The following is a 20,774-nucleotide window of genomic DNA, read 5'->3' on the forward strand; positions in this document are numbered from 1 at the left end:
ATGCAACACATCCTAGCTGGAAAAAAAATGACTAATTTGCAAAAGTAGTTACGTAAGGTTAGATATAAATGGACAAATGAATGATAGTCATCAAAATTTATTTCCAATCTCATAAGCGTTGTATCATGGTTGTACGGGGTAAAAATCATTGAGGGTGATCATGCTTGCTAATACGCAAAAATTAAATGCAGTTTTTTTTGGTTTTTTTTCACTCCCCTTCTAATATTTTTGTTCTTATCCAGATAATAATAATTATTATATTCTCAACAGTGAAATACAGTCATTTATCCTTTGAATAAAAATTGATATTTTCACAGTTGTTTTTTTTTTTTTCACACGGTGAAAATAACAAAGGTGATATCTTCACACTAGTGTAAAGATAACAACCAGAAGTAGTGGGTTGCCAGAATATCCACGATATATATGATCACATTCATTTTTTATGTATAATTAAATCTGCACTTTGCACTTGTGAAAATATAAAAAAAAACTTGTCTCATTTGTAAATTCTATATCCTACAACAAAACATTGAATATCCTCTATTTATGAATTCACAGTATATTAATTTAACTATTTAAATCTATAAAACACTTTCTGTTTTTAAAATTATAGTACATATGTCAAATTGAAGTTAATGATGAAAGATGTGTTATATAATCACATTGAATGGAAACAATTGCCTATTATTATAGATAAATCTTTAATAAAATAAAATTATCAATGTTTTAATTTTTAAAAGTAATTAAGTAAGTAAAAGTAAAAATTAGGGTTGAAAATAACCATTTTAATTGCTTCATCTGTCAAAAAATGTTGATTAAAAAAATCTTCAGGAAATGACCCCCAATCTTCTACATTTCGGAGGCTAAGTCTCCCAGTTTAGAGTAATAGTCACATGTACATGTATGCCTTTTGACTACCATTAGATATGCTAGAATCATTACAAATATCTGCTTTTGAATATCGGTTTTAATAAGAAAATCTTTCCAGTATTTATACTCTCTGATAATGAGTTAGTTTAGTCGGAGGTTGTGTAACTATACATACTATAGTTCAATTTGGTGCCTTTCCACAGGATCCAACCACATGTATGTTCTGATGAATCCCATGAAGCCTGAAACTGCAGATACAAGTCTTCCGAAAGAAATTACATGGGAATATGCTCAGAAAGAAATTGCCCAGGTCAAAGGATTTGCCACAGGGTCTGCAGGGCTTAGTAAAGGTACATTAAACCTTGATTTGATACAGAGTACATTCTCTACGAGATTGATAATTGAAAATCAAACAGAAAAAGTTAATTAAGATCCACTGCTTTTAGTCTGTCAATCATCGAGTTGAGGTAAAAAAAATATCTAAATATGGTTTTCTTTCTCATTACAGAACAACAGATAGTACAGGAACAGGTTTTAGAGATCCTCCCTATGGTGTCTGAGGTCAATGCAGTATCTGAGGAACTGAACAAACAGAAGTCTTTTGAGGTTGTTCTAATATCTGCAGCTGCGCAGGAAGGAGGGGATGTAACTCAGTCACAGGCCTCCAAGTAAGTACAGGCACAAACATTTATAGCATACTTTGCATATCATTTTAAGTGGTTTTGGCATACTTGTCTTTAATAGATAATTTGATTGTATATTATTTTATCAATTTTAAAGTGAATTGAGAGATGAGAGAAAAATGTGGAATTTGTTTTTTATCTGTGTGCCCATTGATGAGTTTTGATGTTTGTCATTGATTTGATCCTGTCTGGTGATTTAGTGATGTAGTTAGCTGTTGTTGATGTAATTGAACGTTCAAAGGATGGTGTAAAAATAATGCTTTAATACAGTTATTTTTCATTCAGCTTTGGTCAGTTTGAATCTATTTTTCCTTCTAACAATGCTTTTCATGTAATTTATTAATTTTTAATCTAAGAAAAGATGTATGTATATTTTGTTTCAGTTGGACAACAAAGTATGAAGGCTTTGATGTGTTTTTATCGTAATACGATGTATTGTGTTGCAGTTAAACACTTACACAAGCTGTGGTTTCTTATGTGTTTCAACACATTTATATTATTTTTGTCATGGTGCTTGTTTGAAATGACATCTCACACTGAAAAATTATCACTTTATGATGCTTGAATTTATCTTCTTCATAAAATTTTCAATTATTATGTACAATGCCTTTAAAATATTTCATAGTTTAGATTAAAATCTAGCATATGAAAATGAAGTAGTTCAAGATTCGAAGTCATTTAGACCTAAGAAAAAATGGGTATTTGGCAACTGGATTTGTTTTTTTTTTACTAATGTATTTATGATAATTGAAGATGTAAATGGAAAACTAGGTAAACTGTAATGTTGTCATATCTTCATCAAGCATGTTAACTAATTCTGTGTAAGACTCTGAAGATCTATAATAATGAAACATGTAATAATGTGTGTGATCTTGCATGTGAATACTGACACATCTTTTTGTTGTGAAGTGATGGTGTGGTGTAAGTATTGGCCTTCAAATTTAGTCATACTTCAGTGATGTTTTACGCATGCTTCTCTGATAAACAGTCAAGAAAGAAAAAGGTGTGTAACAGCCTGTGATATTTTAGCCAATCAGCTTCTCAAAATTGGCCTTTATGACCTTCTTGCTGCAATAAAGCTAAAACTCATTTCAAAATATTTTGCTTGATAACTGAGCTAAACCAAACAGCTTTTGAGAAATGACCTTTTTAGCTCACCTGAGCCGAAGGCCCACGTGAGCTTTTCTGATCAAAATTTGTCTGTTGTCCGTCGTCGTTGTCATCGTCATAAACTTTTCACATTTTCATCATCTTCTCCAGAACCACTGGGCCAATTTTAATCAAACTTGGCAGAAAGCATCCTTGAGTAAAGGGGATTCAAGTTTGTACAAATGAAGGGCCACACACCTTTCCAAGGGGAGATAATATCGAAATAGTGAAAATACATTGACAACATTTAAAAATCTTTTTCTCCAGAACCACTGGGCCAGAAGAGCTGAAATTTACATGAAAGCTTCCTGTCATAGTGCAGATTCAAGTTTGGTAAAACCATGACCCCTAAGGGTAGGTTGAGGCCATAATAGGGGATCAAAGTTTTACATGCGAATATATATATGTAAAATCTTTGAAAATCTTCTCAAGAATCACTGGGTCAGGAAAGTACAGATGTACACGAAAGCTTCCTGGCATAGTGCAAATTTAAGTTTGTTAAAATTATGTCCCCTGGGGATAGGATAGGGCCACAATAGGGGATCGAAGTTTTACATATTACAAATATTTAGGGAAAATCTTTAAAATCTTCTCAAGAACCCTTGGGCCAAAGAAGTTTACATTTACAAGAAAGCTTCCTTACATAGTGCAGATTCAAGTTTGTAAAAATCATGACCCCAGGGGTAGGTTGGGGCCACAATAGGGATTAAAGTTTTACGCGTGAATATATAGGGAAAATCTTTGAATATGGGCCAAGATGACTCAGGTGAGTGATGTGGCCCATGGGCCTCTTGTTAGTGGCTTAAACTTCCCTATACATGTTCAGAGGTTTCAACCATGGCTTATATTACAGTTTTAATAGTTGAATTGCATAGCTGTTTTACTTTTTTCAACCAATGATATATTGCACACAAGTCTGGCTTTGTTGTGAGCAGTGATGATTTGAAAATGTCATGTGGCATATAAAATTTAGACTAGTTGGTCTTCAAATAAATATTGTTGTTACTGTTTTTGATCCCAATTTAATGAAAGTAGAGATATTTAATTATAGTACATTTGTCTGTCTTTCATCCAGGTATATGGATGATTTTTCCTATTAGAAAGTAGATACATTATGTATTTACCATATTCTGTGTTTATTATAAGAGGGAAATTGGTACAGTGCATTTCAAAGGTCAGGATCTATAGCAATGGCTCCCAAACTGGTTTTTGAATTTATCTATTCTAGGGATAAAAAAATGTTTATGATTTTTTGCATACATTTGGGATAAAAAAAAAAAAGGAGACTAAGGTCATAGGTCAAAATTTGTCAAATTGCTATGAGTGGCATTTCTAATAAGAATGAAAAGCTTCTTCCTGTTTGGCATACATGATCCTTGTGATTATAGATAGAAAGCTAGTTACTGATACTCAAGATTTTCTTTTTGTCAGTTTGGTGGTGGAGGGTATATTGGTCAGGGTTATTGTTATCTAACTGCCTAACTGAATTATGGACAATTTGTAGGTACTATATTCCTTTAAGCAGTGAAGTAATGAAAGTATAGTGAATAATCAAATGTCAAAGATTTTCAAAAGAATCATTCTCGTGAACAGGTGTATGTTTTTTTGCAGATCAGTAAGACTACTAATGACTCTGTAGATTGCACACTGGGTTATTATTTTGCACATATGATAATTTCAAATTGATGTAGAATTGCATTAAAATTATTCTGTTCTGTTTAGAATAGATGCAAATGATAAATTTCATTTCATTAATTAGTACATGCACTGAATATGACAGTTTTACTTTGATTTGCTTAATTGAGATATTGTCATATCTTGCTTAAAAGATCACTTCTATTTATGCCCCGAAGATCAAAGATCGGGGAGCATATTGTTTTTGGTGTGTCTCTCTGTCTGTCTCTTTGTCTGCCTGCAATTTCAACTTTAGATAGCTTTTGACCTTTAAAACTTCATACTTGGTTAACTGAAAGGTCAAGGTCAAATCACAGGCAATTGTCTCGCTTGGGTTGGGATTTTCTAATTAAAGAGTACTCTTTAATAGTAAATTCAAACCCAAACGATATCATTGCCTGTGGGTCAAATCTTTATTACTGATAAAGTAAGGGTCATTCATCAAGGTCAAGAATTAAAAGAGGTCATGCTCAGGGGCATCGTGTTTCACAAACACATTCTGTGCATTGATTTATGTAAAAATGATTTTAAAATGAACCATGGTTGTTTGTTGACAGAGTGACAGTGAAAATGAAGAATCTATTGAATGGGAACACATGGTTGTGGGAAAGAGGAAAGTTCATCACCAGAAGATACCTGATACAAGTAAGCTTTTCTCATTTGATAATTTCTGGTCAGTATCTACACACCCACACCCCCTCCATGGAATTTCACTACACCCAAGATCATGAAACTGCACACACAAACCCTTGATGAGGTAAGGATGTGCCCTATTGATTGTAGGTCAAATGTTAAGTTCACAGGGAATCTCAGGAAGAAGCTGTAGGTATAAGACTGCCTGTTGGAGGGGGGGGGGGGGGGGGGGGGGGGTCAGGGTTGGGTTAGAAACAGCTCTAGGGTTGGTTTTATAGGTATTTTCAAAAAGTTTATAGAAATGAAAACTATCAGTATTTTGCAGTAGAGTGCCTCAAAAGTAGAAATCTAGCTGAATCTTTATGATTGATATAAAGTAAACATAGATTTTTGCCAACAGCAGAAGACTCTTGATCAGTTTCAGTGCATTTTGCCTTTGATGAAATATGAAGTACTTGCATTGTCAACTATCAAACTTATATGCATACATGATTAACTATATCATTTTACATTTTTAAAAATCTAATGTTGTAATTGAGGGTGATGAGTGAGGACAACATAGCATCATTTTTACCGGGTTTGAGGAAGTTTGAAGGTACAGTCAAACCTGTATTAAGAGACCGTCCAACGGAGAATGGAAAAAAGGTCACATATGACAGGTGGTCTCTTAATACAGGTTGCCTATTTTCCGTAGTTAATGGATAAAATTTCGCAAATAATTTATACAATGGAGAAAATTTTGGCTACATGTATTTGGAATTTATCATTAAGAATATCAAGTACGGGTTTAATAGTTGTAAAATAAAATTAATAATACACTATGGTTAAAAATCTAGAATACAATGTGTTGTATCATAATTTTTTATTCATCAAAATTACATTTAATGTATTTAAGAATGATAAACTTTTCATGCATTTTATATTACACATTTACATGAGATTTAAAAATTATTTATAAACTGCATGTAAATTTTCTAAAACTTATAAACACTTTGTTGTAAAGGGTATTCATGTATAGCCTACTTGTACACTGTAACTAAAAAATGAAGCACTTGTGGTAAGAAAACAAATGGTGAAGTGTTGCGTCTCCTTTTGTACAATACATGCTGGAAAAATGTTATTCAATTTGAGAAACATTAAATAAATCACAATATCCATTGTACATGCACAGCAAATCTTTTAAGCTTAGAACTAATGCAGGCAATTTTCTTGAACTCGGACGTGTCAAATACTTGGGCATGTCGAAGTGAGTCGCTAGTTCCGGTCATTATTCTGGAAACCTCTAGTATCTCATGCAAGAAAACTGTGAATACTCCGTTTAAAATTTTAGTCCTAAGCACAATATTTACCTGATTTATATCGCAATCGGGCAATTTTTTTTACTCTGTTGAACATAATGGTATAACAAGTGGTAGATTTTCATTCCCGGCACTTCTTAAAGTTTGTCGAAATTCACACCTTCAAATACACCGGCCTCGATTCCCTGATCCTTGATTTTGTTAAACAAACAACAACTCGGGTTTTATTAATTAACCACACACGACACTGCATGTTGACAGCTTAGGTATAATAATTTATTCAGAGGGCCGACTAATCAAGATCATCGCCAAACTGTGCGTATTAAAACGAAAGTGTTAGGGGCGATAATTCCCAGAATAGTCGTGCATTTGAAAACGAAAGTGTTAGGGGCGATATTGACACAACCGAAATCGAAAGTAGTAATCACGTTGTAATTGAAAAATGTACAGTCGTTAGATAGAGGTAAAATTTCGTGAAAATACTCGAAAAGGTTGTAAAAATCATGGTCGTTGGTCGTGTCAGACAGGTGGTCGTTTAATACAGGTATAATATATAGAGTAACGTCTTGGGGGGAACTTTTTATGGTCACATACGACAGTGAGTCGCTTAATACAGTGGGTCGCTATGGCAGTTTTGACTGTATTTAAACAAGTAAATAGGGCACGTACATGGTAAAACCATAACCTTTTCTGTGGAAGATTTACTAATACAAATGTGAACTTTTTCTAATTTCTGAAGGAGTTGTACCAGAAGTTTCTGGATGGTGAGGATATTTCTAATATCCCCAAGGAACAGGACCCATTCTGGGAGCCCACAGAGGATGTCTTGGTAGGGACATCTAATCTCTTCCTGCAGTCTCTGTCCTACTGCCTGGACTTTGAAGATACTCTCAACATCTCAGATTACAAGGGCCAGGAGGAGGGGCACCTGAAGGTTAAATTAGAGCCCTGTGATGCCAAGGGAAAACCTATTGATGAAGAGGCTTTTGTGGATGATCCCCGCGATTTACTAAACAAACCATATCACTTCAAGGTACAATATTTCAGCATTATTTTTTGGATGAATTGTGGCTAAATGTTTCAAATTGCTGATTTTTTAAAAGAATTTAGTAGATTTGATCTGAATCATACAAGTTTATTTTTGGGTTATTAATTGTTTGTAATTCATGTTTAAAAGGTGTTAGCCAGCACTCAAGTAATCTGAATTGCTGGACAAATGAAATATTGTCATAAGCAATATGATATACAGTTACATCTGCAGTAAATTAAATGTACAGGAGCATACATCATTACCCATTGAGGCCAAAGAGCACTGTTTTAAAAATGAATACAAACCTCAGTAAATTCCATTGCATTCCTAATTTAATCAAATCTAGATATAAACAAGTTATTTGCTGTGTAACCAAAATAATTTTATTTCTTATATATATGTAACAGATTTTCTTTGTAACAGCAGTGTGCATAGGAAAATAGGTCATTGTGACTTCACATTATGACATATCATTTACACGTGGCTTGATTTGGGAGTTTGATTACATGCATCTACCCCCTGTTAAGTAGCCAATCGGATTGCATGATTCTAATTCTCAAATATGAGTTTTTACCTCTTTGTTTTACAGCTCACCATCGAAACTGCAAACATACACAAGTCCAGATTCTCCAAAGGAATCTTGGTGAAATATACTGTGAAGAACAATGGGAAAGCTGAGGAGGTGAAGACTCCTACTGTTAAGAACACCTTGACCCCAACCTTCAACTTCTCCAAGATTGTGACCATCCCCAAACTGAAGCAAGAGAACTTGGACTTCTTTGAGTCAGGCTGCATCACTCTGTCTGTGTACGGAATACAGGAGGACACCATGCCAGACGCCAAACTCCTGAAACTCAATACGAGGGTAAGAATATCAGATAGTCATTTGTATTATCATTTAATGTATCAATTGTTTTCTTTTTTCAAATATTTTTATAATCTTGCCACTAGTATAGGCTCATATGGTTTACTTGGATGGTGGTGTTTTATATATATTGAAAGTGGTCCACTAACAATTTTATGATTTGCATGTAATGTAGTACCATTAAGAATAAGATATTTAACTATGTAAAACGTCTTTTTGTGTTGACCGCACTCTATATTTTTTAATGATTCCATCAACTTTCAAATGGATCAAATTAAGATGTATATGATATATGACATCATAATTATATATTGTAAATGAGTATTTTACAGGAATATTCACTGATTTTATCTTTTTCTAAACACATCTTTTTGACATTTGTTTTTGGTATTTATGATATTTAGGAGCCAAAATACAGTAGAACTGTTCATACCTATAATTTAAAGTATGTATGTCAAGTTCAGTCATTTGAATATAAATGTTGCCAGTTTGCTTTGAATTTTCTACTAGATGTTAAAAACTAACATTCAAACATTCTTTATCAGAGCTATATCAATTACAAGACAAAATGGCTATTTAAATATACAGAGTTTGAAATACCGAACATTCGTTATTTTACGAGTACTTAATTTTGGAAAATGACTCACAGACGAATTGCAAGAACACGTATTCGAGTTTTTACATGCATATTTTATTTTGTGAATGGCATTTCTCGCTAAATTAGGCTATGATATATTTAGGAATTGATTACTGTCATGTCCCATTTCATGAACCAAAGAAGACATTTTATTATTGATATTTTTCTGTATTTCTTTAGATATAGATACTTTTTAAAAGTACTTAAAATATAGTATTTATCACCTTAAAAATCACCTGACCTTAACTTGTCTCAATACTTGGTAATGAGTTTTATATTTGAACGACGATAAAGGGAAATAGTCCAAGAATGACAAACTTAAAAACGCTTAATGTAAACCATAATACGATGTTTATTTAAGGAATGAAAGTAATTTTTTTAACTTGGATGTTAGGCCAAAATTAAATATTTTTGCAACTGAAAGTCAGTTTGTCAGTGCAACTCCTCTGAAACTGATGAACAGAATTTCATGTAACTCTGTATTAAATATGGAATATATTGTATCATGTGCATACTCACAGGAAATTTTGATTTGATTTTTTCTTTTGGGAATTATGTCCCATTTGAACATTGACATAATTTGGCCAAACTATACTTACCATGTATAACTTGCTTGAAACCAGTTTCCAAGCCATATATACAGTGTATTTAATTAAGATATTTCTGTTTTAATATTTTACACAATTTACATTTTTAAACAATATTACATATGACATCAGTAATGCCATCTACTTGTATGCATAAAAATAGTACAATGTAGCACAATGGCATGGGGAATGTGACCTTGCTCACTTTTTCTTTCCTTTTTAATGTTATAACTGTACATCCTTAATACTAGCATAAGATTAATATTAATTGCAAAGTTTATGGAAAATAATTATGAAGTCAAAAGTGTACTACAAAAAAAGTTTAAAACAGTGCCATTTTAAGTAAAAGAATATTTTAAAAGATATAACAAATTTCTAGCTGTATATATGCAGTATTAAGCTTGGTTACATTTATTTTGCTGCAAACTCCACAACATTCATTTGTGTTATGTGCTTAGTGATATTTTGTATTACCCGTACATGTAATTTAGAAGGTCCTGGTCAAGAATAGTGTAATGCACTGATTATGTCACCTTCTGTAAATAAAGTATTATTATTATTATATTTGCTTTTGAGGTAGAATAGTACCCATGATTTTATTTCAGTGCTGCTATGTTTTTCATCATTGCTATATTGATATACTAGAAAACTGTTTATTTCTTTGCTTGATAACCAGGAGTTAAGAGAGGCCTCAATGTACCAGGTATTCAGAAGCACTATATATATTGATAGACAACTCACACTTTTACGTCAAAGATTGTTGAAATTAGTAGATTGAAGTGGTATTAAACGTGTATGAAATTAAAATTTGAACATGCTCAGCAAATCACCATATCATTTTTAAAAAAGGCCTTAGTTCTTTGAATTTAAAGTTTTCTTGTTCAAGACTTTTTATTAGAATTCATTCTCCCTCTGCAACAAAGTTATGGGAGTTGTACTGGAATCGCCATATCCATCCATCTGTTCGTTTGTATAGCTGCCTGTCATGCTATATATCCATCCATCTGTTCGTTTGTATAGCTGCCTGTCATGCTATATGCCTTTAGATACAATATTAAGGACAATGTTTCAGTTGCTTTTCATTTAAAAGCAAGTGGAATTCAAATCAAACTCATGCATATTACACATCTTAATTCAGGTGCTTCTTCCCACTCATGGTCCAGATGCTACGTACATCTGACCTACATTTTGCACTTCAGTGACTCCAGTTCAGGATAGCATTTATGCATTCTTCCAGCTTATTTCAATTGATACATCAACAAAACTCACCCATGGGTACTCAGCTCTGTACAGGTGCTTTACTTTTATCCTTTTCCCAATATGTCTAGTAGGTAAATACAAAAACGCCTATTGATTAGATGGTACTGTAAGTTTAGTAGGTAAATACAAAAATGCCTATTGACTAAATGGAACTGTAAGTCTAGTAGGTAAATACAAAAATGCCTATTGATTAGATGGTACTGTATGTGTCTTGATGCCTTTTATAGGGCCTATAGGGATTAGGAGAATATAAGATTGGTATAAGCAAGAATTTGGAATTTTGTATCATGCATGAAAGGTTAATTAGAAAGAATATGGAGTTCAAATATGGATGTGCTCTGCAGGGGGTATTGGTCCTGCAAGGACACCTATAGTTTTTTTTCACATTTTAAAAAGTAAAAGTAAAGTTTTTGTATTTGATAAATTTCCATTTCTTGATGTGACAGGATTTACGAGATATAACCATTAACCAGGTATCTAAGCAATTCATATGCATGTTTAGTCGGGGTGTCAGAAATGACATCAAGACACACAGAAATAGGAATAATTATGCTTTCTTCACTATTTAGTTGCTGTTGTTTGACATTTTATGGTTGATTCCAGATACTATATATTATGCATGTTATGTTGACAGAGCTCAGTAATATTTATTTATATTTAAAACAAAATTCTTTAGTAATCAATATCCTCAAATTTTATATATCATGGAACATGGTTTTTGTTTCAACTTGTTTAATTATCTGTTTCAATTTGACGAAGTTTAATATAATGGTAATGAATCATGGCATCATTATTTGCCATGCAGTTTTCTGCATTTAAAACTTGCATGTGATTTCCAGGTGTCATGTGGCATACTACTATCTTAGTTCTACAATATTGTTAGAAAAGTATGTGATGATTATTCTCACCTTTTATCTTTTCATTTCCTGTAGATGATTTTTTTTTTTTTAAAGGAATATCACTTTTGTGTCTGAATGAAGAAGAAAAAAGCTTGATGGCAGTTAAATCAAAATCAACACTGTATATAGCTTTCAATTCTCAAATGATTATTTTCAGTTTCTTCTCTGATTTCACACAGCTGTGAATTATGTCCATCCTACATTTGTATATAATTTGTACGGCCACCTAACAGTGCTGGGCTGCAGTTTTAATTTGGTAGTTTTGGTCTGTAGTAAAAATTTTAGCTGCAGTGAAATTAAGGTTTGTATACAGTAGTAATAATATGTTTCTTCTGCTGATATTTTGTGTTTTTATGTTATACAGGAGTTAAGACAGATGGAAAACATGGAGAATTCACAGGCCCACGCCAGCGGTAGGCGGGCCACCATGTTTGGTAATGAGATAGCCTCCGATACCTCTCACCTTAAGACAGAGGTAGTGCTGCTGCAGAGGAAGTATGAACGACTGCAGCAGAAGGAACGCAGAATGCAGGTACTTAATTATGTTGTTAAAGAGGAGGAGTGTCGCTGAGACTGAAAATATCTTGAAAAGATAATACTTTCAGTAGAATATGGTTCATTTTTAAAGCTGATGATTATTTCAGACTGTCTAAGTATATGTGTATTATAAACCACACAGTATTGTGTTTTGAACTTCGATCTTTGCAAACACTTTTGTATAACAATGCACATTTGATTTATCATTCTAAACAAATATAAAAAAAAAAATGGAAGAAATTTCTCATTATTCCTTTGATTCTACTATCTAGCAAGTTTGTGAAGAATGGTCTAATAAACCTGATGGGGAGAAGCAGTTTGAGCCCTTCTTTAGGGTGGTTTCAGCTGTTGCCAACAGCACGGGAACTAGGTTAAAGACTCGCGTCCAGATGCTCAATCAGGTTGGTAGTTTGAAGACTTTCTTCAAATCTAAGCAATTCTTCAAGCTTCAAAGTACACGTATCACTTATTAAGTTTTCTGTGTAACAGTTATATAAAATTATCTTTTTAATAATCAAATCAAAACATATAGTTAATATGTATGTTATTATGCTCTGTATTTCTAATCACTCTATTTCAGTCTACAGAAAGGATTTGTTATACTGTCGTGTATTGTCTCCCTTCTAAAGTTACACGTATTAAAGAAATATACTTTATTTTTGAAAATATATAGGGCATATGTGATGTTTCACGCTGTTATACTTCAAGAAGCGCATTAGTGCTTCATGAAAAGTGTGCCAGCATGAATTATTGCAGTTCATACCCTCATGTATTTTCAAAAATAAAATTTGCTTTTTTATATTTCCAATTTCTGTACTTTCATTTCTGTTGGAATTTCCAACTGTTAAAATAGAAATTACTCTATCAAGATCCATACGCGCAATGTTCACAACTTCAGCGCATTCATAAAGAAATGTCTTTCATTACAATTGGTAAAGATATCAAAGGCAAAACCATTGGAAGTGTAAATATTGTAAATTCTTATAAAGTAGGTGTTTACATTGAACAATATTGAAATCTCCAAAAGAATTCTCTATATATGGAACAATATTACCCTAGTAAATGCAGTATCATTCTATGTAGGAAATACTTAGTCACATTGAATGATTTATGTTACTTCAAACCTTTTGATTTTACAAAATGCTGACCTCCTCGTAACATTATTGCATACAATATTTTCCATTCCGTTCTGTTTTCCATTCCGCATTTTAGCAACACTCTCTTAAAATGCTTGATCTTGCCAGCATGAGCTTGAACAGCAATGTCTGTGAGGTGTTCAGTAGCTGGAACCCCCTGTAATGAAATTAACTGTGTTGTGGGAAAGCATACACAACCAACAAAAATGTAAACTATGAAAGGTATAACAACACTTTTGATCAGGGCTCTCGAGTATACCAGGTAATGATTTTTTTTCAAACCCAAAGAACAAACTGCTGCCTTTGACCTCTGGTCCATGGAAACAGTTTGGTTCTTGGGTCTGGTAAAAGACATGATGCTAGGTAACCCTGAGAGACCAAATTGATAATGATTCATTAATACTTCATGAACTGCTGTAATTTTATCACACTTTTTGTAGGACAATACTTTCAGTAACATGTCTTGAATTTCCTTCCAGATGCTAAAGTTACAAAAAAATGTTGCACTGCCAAGTTACAAAGATAAATCTTCCCCAGTAAGACTATTCTAGCACTGCCTTCTAACAAGAACAGCTTTTAATGTATAACTTTAAAACAACTTGCATCTAAATTATTCTCAAATTAACATGCTGTCTTCTATCTTTGTACATGCATAGACTTTTTGATAGTAACTGCAGGTTTTCTGAAAGTGAAAGAGAGAGAGAGAGACAGAGAGTTTGACTTACGGGCTCTTGTCTCATTATACACAGAACTTATAATACAGAGCACTAATCTAACTCATGTAGCTTCATGTACTGAAGAATGAACACCCTGGTGTATGAAAACAGAAAACCTGATAACCATGCGTTTGATGGATATGATGCCTCGTTTTAATTAGCAGTACATTTTGAAATTATATTGTTAAGATTAGGGTTGTGATACGATAGTCTCAATTCGATTCCAGAACATACAATGGAAGTGTATTATTTAGAGATTTCTCGATAAAGTTCAATATTTTGATACTTTCATCATTTTGTGGACAGATAAACTGCGAGATTTGTGGTACTCCCCGTCTTGCAACCAGCATCTGTGTAAACATATCTTGCACATGGCCAGGGGTTTTTCACCTGATTTAAAACCAATGTTCCCATACTGGAAATATGGGTGATGGGAGTTATTTTCAACAATATACCTTGCAATTTGTTTGGCGTTCTTTTTGTAACATATTGATTAAACTTGAATTGACCAACCAGAGAGCTTTATACTGAAAGGAAGTGTCTGTATTACAGTTTTTAACAGAATTGAATCGAAATTGATTCAGAATGAACCAAACATTAAACCAAAAACTCAGAATTGTGATCCAACTGAATTGTGATTTATTGATTCATGATCACCCCTAGTTAAGGATGTAATGTTATGGCTGTGTATTCTATATATTGAAACAATGTGAATTGAGGTTTTTGAATGAATGGTGTATCAGTGAAATTTGAGGCTTCCATGAAATATAATTCCATAATGGTGTATTATGACAGTTTGTTTGGCTGCAAAGATTGATTACCTGCTCATCAATTTTATGCTTATTTCAGTTTGCTAATCAACAATGTTTCTCTTCCATTATGCACATACATATATGCGGGGCTGCAAAAATATATCTATAGCAAGAATTTACTGGAAATATTCTTGAAGGAGCATTCAGATTTTTTTTTTTTTTTTTAAATTTACTTGCATTACAGATTTCAGCATGACCTTGCCATGATCGTCTTCCTTTTATGAAAAATAGACCCCAAAAAATGATGACACTATATATAATATCAAAATATAATGAATTAATGACTGCAAATAGATTGCACTGAAGTAATTAAGTATGTCAAGTTTTATGAGGGGTGAGGATGAATATTTAGATCATTATAGTACTGTTGAAACAGGGAGTGAATGTAGGTAATAGCTGTGAGGATATTTTAAAATGACAGGTAGTCACATTGTATAAGGTCACTTAGGCAGCTAGTATATAGTCATTAGCAGGCTTTTACTTATGTGTGTAAATTGTGTGTATATTGTGTATGTATATATAATATCAGCTATTTGTTCAGTGAAGTTCATATATTGCTGTAAATGAATCTAAATGTAACTGTTACTCCTTTGATAAAATGTTCTTTTAAAAAATTGTAAATTATAAAAATTAAAAATCAGAATAAATATCTTAAGAAATGAAACTTACAATGTGAAAAAAGTATGTTGCCAATTAAAGATGATAGCAGAATTTTTGCTTTGCTCTCAATTTGCAACATAATGAGATCTTTGTGATGCAGTCATTAATTCTCCAGATGATCATGACCACATAATCAGTGGTTCTTCACCAGCACTCCCTGCTTTTGCTTTCCAGTTGTATTGGTCTTATTAGTTTAATGGTATCTAAAGATAGGGACACCACAGTATGAGTGACATAGAGACACCACGGTATGAGTGACATAGGGACACCACAGTATGAGTGACATAGGGACACCACAGTATGAGTGACATAGAGACACCACAGTATGATATGAGTGACATAGAGACATCACAGTATGAGTGAAATAGAGACACCACAGTATGAGTGACATAGAGACACCACAGTATGAGTGACATAGAGACACCACAGTATGAGTGACATAGAGACACCACAGTATGAGTGACATAGAGACACCACAGTATGAGTGAAATAGAGACAACTCAGTATGAGTGACATAGAGACACCACAGTATGAGTGAAATAGAGACACCACAGTATGAGTGACATAGAGACACCACAGTATGAGTGAAATAGAGACAACTCAGTATGAGTGACATAGAGACACCACAGTATGAGTGAAATAGAGACACCACAGTATGAGTGACATAGAGACACCACAGTATGAGTGAAATAGAGACATCACAGTATGAGTGAAATAGAGACACCACAGTATGAGTGAAATAGAGACACCACAGTATGAGTGACATAGACACAAATCAGTATGAGTGACATAGAGACACCACAGTATGAGTGTAAAAGTGACACCACATACAGTATGAGTGTAAAAGTTATCTAGAGATTGCACCACCACAGTTATGTCTGTGAAAATGGCATGTGGATATTCCACCATATTATGGGTGAAAATGACAGAGAAAGATTGTGCCACCACAGTATAAATGAAAATATGGGTGAAAGGACATTTAGAGATAGACCCCACAGTATGTGCTAAATGGAGACACCACAGTATGAGTGAAAATGTGATACATTATTGTGTATCACAATATGAGTGAAAAAGACATCTAAAGATATTGATACCACAGTATTGGTAAATAGTGACACCACGGTATGGATAAAATAATCTTGAAGTGGCACTTATCCTACTAAAATGGCAATATGTCTTTAATTTTGAAAAAAAATGAACATTTATTTTGATCATTACTTAATTTTCTATCACTTTTCTGTTACTATTAAGAAGAAAAATGCAATGCACCATGGTTGATTATTTAACTTTAAAATCATAATGGTCTTGTTTACTTTTTAAATTTGCGAGGGATAGAAGTAATCAATATACATTGTTTTTAATACAGATGTTACATTTGCAAAAGGAGGCACCTGGTATGCAAAGACAAAAAACTATGGACCCCAGCATGCTGTCAAAGGTTCAGAATTTTTTGAAAGAGTCTTTGCTGTGTGTCTAAATATCTCTTGGTGCTGGATTTTTTCCATCAAACTAACATGTATCATACATGTAGTTATGAAGTTGTACTAATCATTTCTTACGCTTCACTCAGTCCAGTTGTGTGTGAACTGAAGACTGCAATTTTTAATCTGGTTTCCCACTTTTAAATTACTGTAGAACTAATGCGACAATAGATACAAACATAAACTAGTTCATTCATCATTACTGCACATGAATTACACTCGCATTTCATCAATGCATTTATAACTATCAAATCATTCATAGCAGTGCAATATGTCTTGGGGCTTTAGCTTCCTGGAACTTTTCAGTGGTTTATTGAATTTGTTAATTTTCTTCATATATGAATATTCAAACAGGTATTGCAAGGGCAAAAGTTCGTGAAGCAAATGGCCCTGGAGAAAAGCGTAAGCTCAACAATGACGTCATCAGTTTATATTTACACTTCTTGACTATTTTCTGCCCTGAAATTCAACATGGAATTTTCATTGGATATATAAGATACAGATTCTGAAATTTCATGTAATTCTTAGGTTTTTCATTATCAGATCTAGTTATGTTTGTACGAAACTGTTTTGCTTAACTATTCTGTGTTGAATTTTGGGATTTCCTTCATATCCATGACTGTATATTAGCATGATCAGTAACATTATTTAGTATATAACTAAATGCATGCATTTCCAGGTAAGTGGGTATGATCAATGTAGTAAGGCCTTCCAATCTAAATTGTGATGTATCCTTTCAACCTCTCAGTTTTATTCCATCTATCACCAATCTTTCATTTCGCAATTGTACATCTGTATACAATGCTTGGGAGTGGGATCATGGGAATGTTGGCCTGTGTTTGGCAGAATTCACATGGTTAGTCCTGGGGTAATAGATAAATGAGGAAAACCTCTGGTCTCTATGATTGTGTCGTCTGCTTTTTCCAGGATGGTAAACACATCGGGGACGGGGATACGATAAGTTTATTTGTCTTTGATGAAAATGAACACGAGTTGGCTCAGGAGGCCAGTCTTAATGACGGCATTGTCGACTACCATAAAGTAGCCAAGCACCATTACCCGGACCTACAACAAACCAAAGCCAAAACTGACGTAAGATTCCACGTCACTTCTGGAATTACGCACACAGAGAATGCGTTGACAAACTTGTGTGAATCACCACCCTCTTTTTGTTGTACTGTAAACCCTATAAATTTACATGTAGTTGACATTTTTAAGTCGAATGTTATATAAAAAAATTGCATGAGTTTTAAATTTTTGTTGTCCGTTCAGTAAATGTAATTTTCTTTCTTTTCGAGTAATTTCTTGCTCTTTCTCTGTATGGCTTAGAATCTATGTGTAGACGTCAATTGAGGATTTGAACACAATACTAGTTATTCTACTGAAAATTACTGAAAATAACTGAGGAAAGGGTATGGGAATATAAATTGGATGATTAATTAGACTATGAAAAAGTTAAATCGAGGCTGTTATGTTTGTACTTTTTCCACAGCCTGTGATAGAAGAGAAAGACGGTAGTCAAGGAGACCAAGATTCGTTTGGCTCTGTAGACTTGGCGCCCTATATGAATGCAGGTCCTGAGGACTCGCTCAACCGCACTAAAAGGTTCTCTCAAAACGGCAAAAGGACAGCTTTCCTTTCTGAAATAAACACCAAGAGAGAGGTTATTAAACCTGCGCGAAATGCAATAAGTGAATACTCAGTGAGTCGATAATCCTATCCCCTCAGAATCTGCTTTTATTTCCCTTAGCTTCATTCTGTTTATGTATAATTATTTTCGATAAATTTAGTCAAGTGCTTTGACTAAATTGGATAAAATTACAAACTTTGAAATTTGCAAAGCTTTTTAGTCACTTTTATTTTCTATAAAAGTTTATGTTGATCATCGGCTTTATATGATTATTTGTTTTCTAGTTTCCCTTTGAACTATTGTTTTGTTTATATTTGATTTTTAAAATATTTTTTAGTTTGAATTAAATGGTGAGGTTAATGAAAGTATGCTAAAGAAGTTTGCTTTAACTTGCGGTTACCATGGTTATCTGTGCGTGTCACCTATCTGTTTCTCTTATTCTGCCGCTAACTTCATGAACGGCATACAGTGTAGTCGGCAAACCATGGGTAATCGATCACCCCAAGTTTTCCCAGTAAGAGAAACAGATTTACGTTCTAGATATACCATCAAGTTATTTATAAGTTTCAGACTTAAAGAGGGCGGCTTGTATTCTCTGTGACGTTGTAACCAATGCGTGGACATCTTGCATGTCAGATTGGCATCTATTGTTGGCATGGCAACCTGTCATCAGCATGATTTGTGTATATGTGATCAAAATATATTACAGGGAAGTGCATGCATAACATCATGGTTACAACATAATTTAGAGCACATATTAGTCGCAATGACTCAATTATGCTAATCATTTTGTAAGCACGTTCTGATCATTTTATTAATCTAATATGCTTTTAATTCCTTTAGTTTTATTTCTTCCTCCTTTTATTTATTTGTATGTGTTGCATTTTGTCTTTGTTTTACAGTTCATTTGAAATGGTTTACTTGTATATGTACTACTGAACTGATTTTACATGTATATGATTTTCGATTTATCACACAGATTGTTAAATTCTAATTATTATTTTTTTTCATAATTAGGCAAATAAAAAAGCTGCACCTTCGAATGGAAAGCGACCAAGTTCTGCTGAACATAACAAAACGGAGAGTTCAGCTTGTGTTATACAGTGATGTCATCGGTGTTTCTACAGTATCATTTAAATATGCATAACCATTTTGTTGTTTCACTGATTTATTTCTGTGACTTAACATGCTAAAACTGTTGCATGTATATATTACATTGGACTGTACTTTCAGAATATCTGTGATAAAAAGGGTTATGGAACCATTATTTTCTATGGAGAGGTCCCTTGCAATGTTATATTTTGTGTTACTTAAAATCTGTACCGATTGTTCCATCCATTAGGAATCTGAAGTTTTTTAAGTTTATTTACTGTCTAGCATTAAGAATCTCTAGTGAGATTTAATGATAAACACAGTATTGTTTCCATTTTAAAGTGCACTTCTATTGAAGTTGACTTCGTACCATTTCTAATCATATCGATATTTTTCTGTTATATGCTGTGATTTTCCGTCCAATGTTTGCAGTCTATTTCTTCAAAATGTATTTCTATTTATTTCTTTTGTAAAAAAGACTTTTGTGACTATACTCAACAAACATATTAATAAATCATTATATTATCAGTACGCATTTCTTGTTGTGGTAACTATATGCGGGTTATATGGATTACACATAGACATCCTGCAATACGGAAAGTGTTGATTATCTCGAAAGAAGTTCATGTGTGATATCCACAAAATCTGTTGATTTTGTCAAATGATCTGCCTTTCAGCATAGCTCTGCCAACTGGTATTGATTGACATCACGATCTTGTTCAGTGACTGTTGTCGTATGGTCATTTTCATGTGTTTTTTTTTTAGTTTCCATGCACATATGCATTACTTGACATTAGGCACATAGTATTAAAAAGTTTTGCAACTTCTCAACAGAGCATGAGACAGTTTGGTGTGCACCCACTCGTATTATGTTCTACAGAACTGTATGGAAGACGAAGATAACAAACAGTGATCAATCTCGTAACTCCTATAACCAATACAAAATAGAGAGTTGGGCAAACACGGACCTCTGGATATACCAAAGGTGGGATCAGGTGCTTACAAGGAGTAAGCATCCACTGTCAACCATCAACCACCCAACGTTTTGGGTGGTCATCTAGATGCATGCGATAAATATAGTTTCTGAAGCTTTGTTAAAGCGATTTACTATGCCATCCGACTTTG

The 20,774-nt window shown here is 33.5% G+C and overlaps 1 protein-coding gene across 15 annotated transcripts in view; it reads left to right on the forward strand.

Moving 5' to 3' along the window:
• The window catches only part of LOC125651368 (kinesin-like protein KIF28), a 46,927-nt gene extending 26,750 nt beyond the window's left edge, over positions 1–20,177 (forward strand). The window contains exons 17-29 of one of the 15 annotated variants that reach the window (XM_048879930.2): positions 1,074–1,220; positions 1,379–1,538; positions 4,934–5,021; positions 7,047–7,340; positions 7,927–8,202; positions 11,950–12,117; positions 12,395–12,523; positions 13,738–13,794; positions 16,813–16,884; positions 17,282–17,329; positions 17,855–18,019; positions 18,420–18,629; positions 19,575–20,177. In XM_048879930.2, coding sequence (XP_048735887.1) covers positions 1,074–1,220; positions 1,379–1,538; positions 4,934–5,021; positions 7,047–7,340; positions 7,927–8,202; positions 11,950–12,117; positions 12,395–12,523; positions 13,738–13,794; positions 16,813–16,884; positions 17,282–17,329; positions 17,855–18,019; positions 18,420–18,629; positions 19,575–19,664 — 1,904 coding nt within the window. In that variant the 3' untranslated portion in view covers positions 19,665–20,177. The remainder of the gene's footprint in view (positions 1–1,073; positions 1,221–1,378; positions 1,539–4,933; positions 5,022–7,046; positions 7,341–7,926; positions 8,203–11,949; positions 12,118–12,394; positions 12,524–13,737; positions 13,795–16,812; positions 16,885–17,281; positions 17,330–17,854; positions 18,020–18,419; positions 18,630–19,574) is intronic. The other 14 variants (XM_048879976.2, XM_048879959.2, XM_048879936.2 and 11 more) reach the window with 14 other exon arrangements.
• The last annotated feature ends 597 nt before the right edge of the window (positions 20,178–20,774 follow it).

Source organism: Ostrea edulis, chromosome 1 (assembly GCF_947568905.1).
Source record: "Ostrea edulis chromosome 1, xbOstEdul1.1, whole genome shotgun sequence".
NCBI lineage: Eukaryota > Metazoa > Mollusca > Bivalvia > Ostreida > Ostreidae > Ostrea > Ostrea edulis.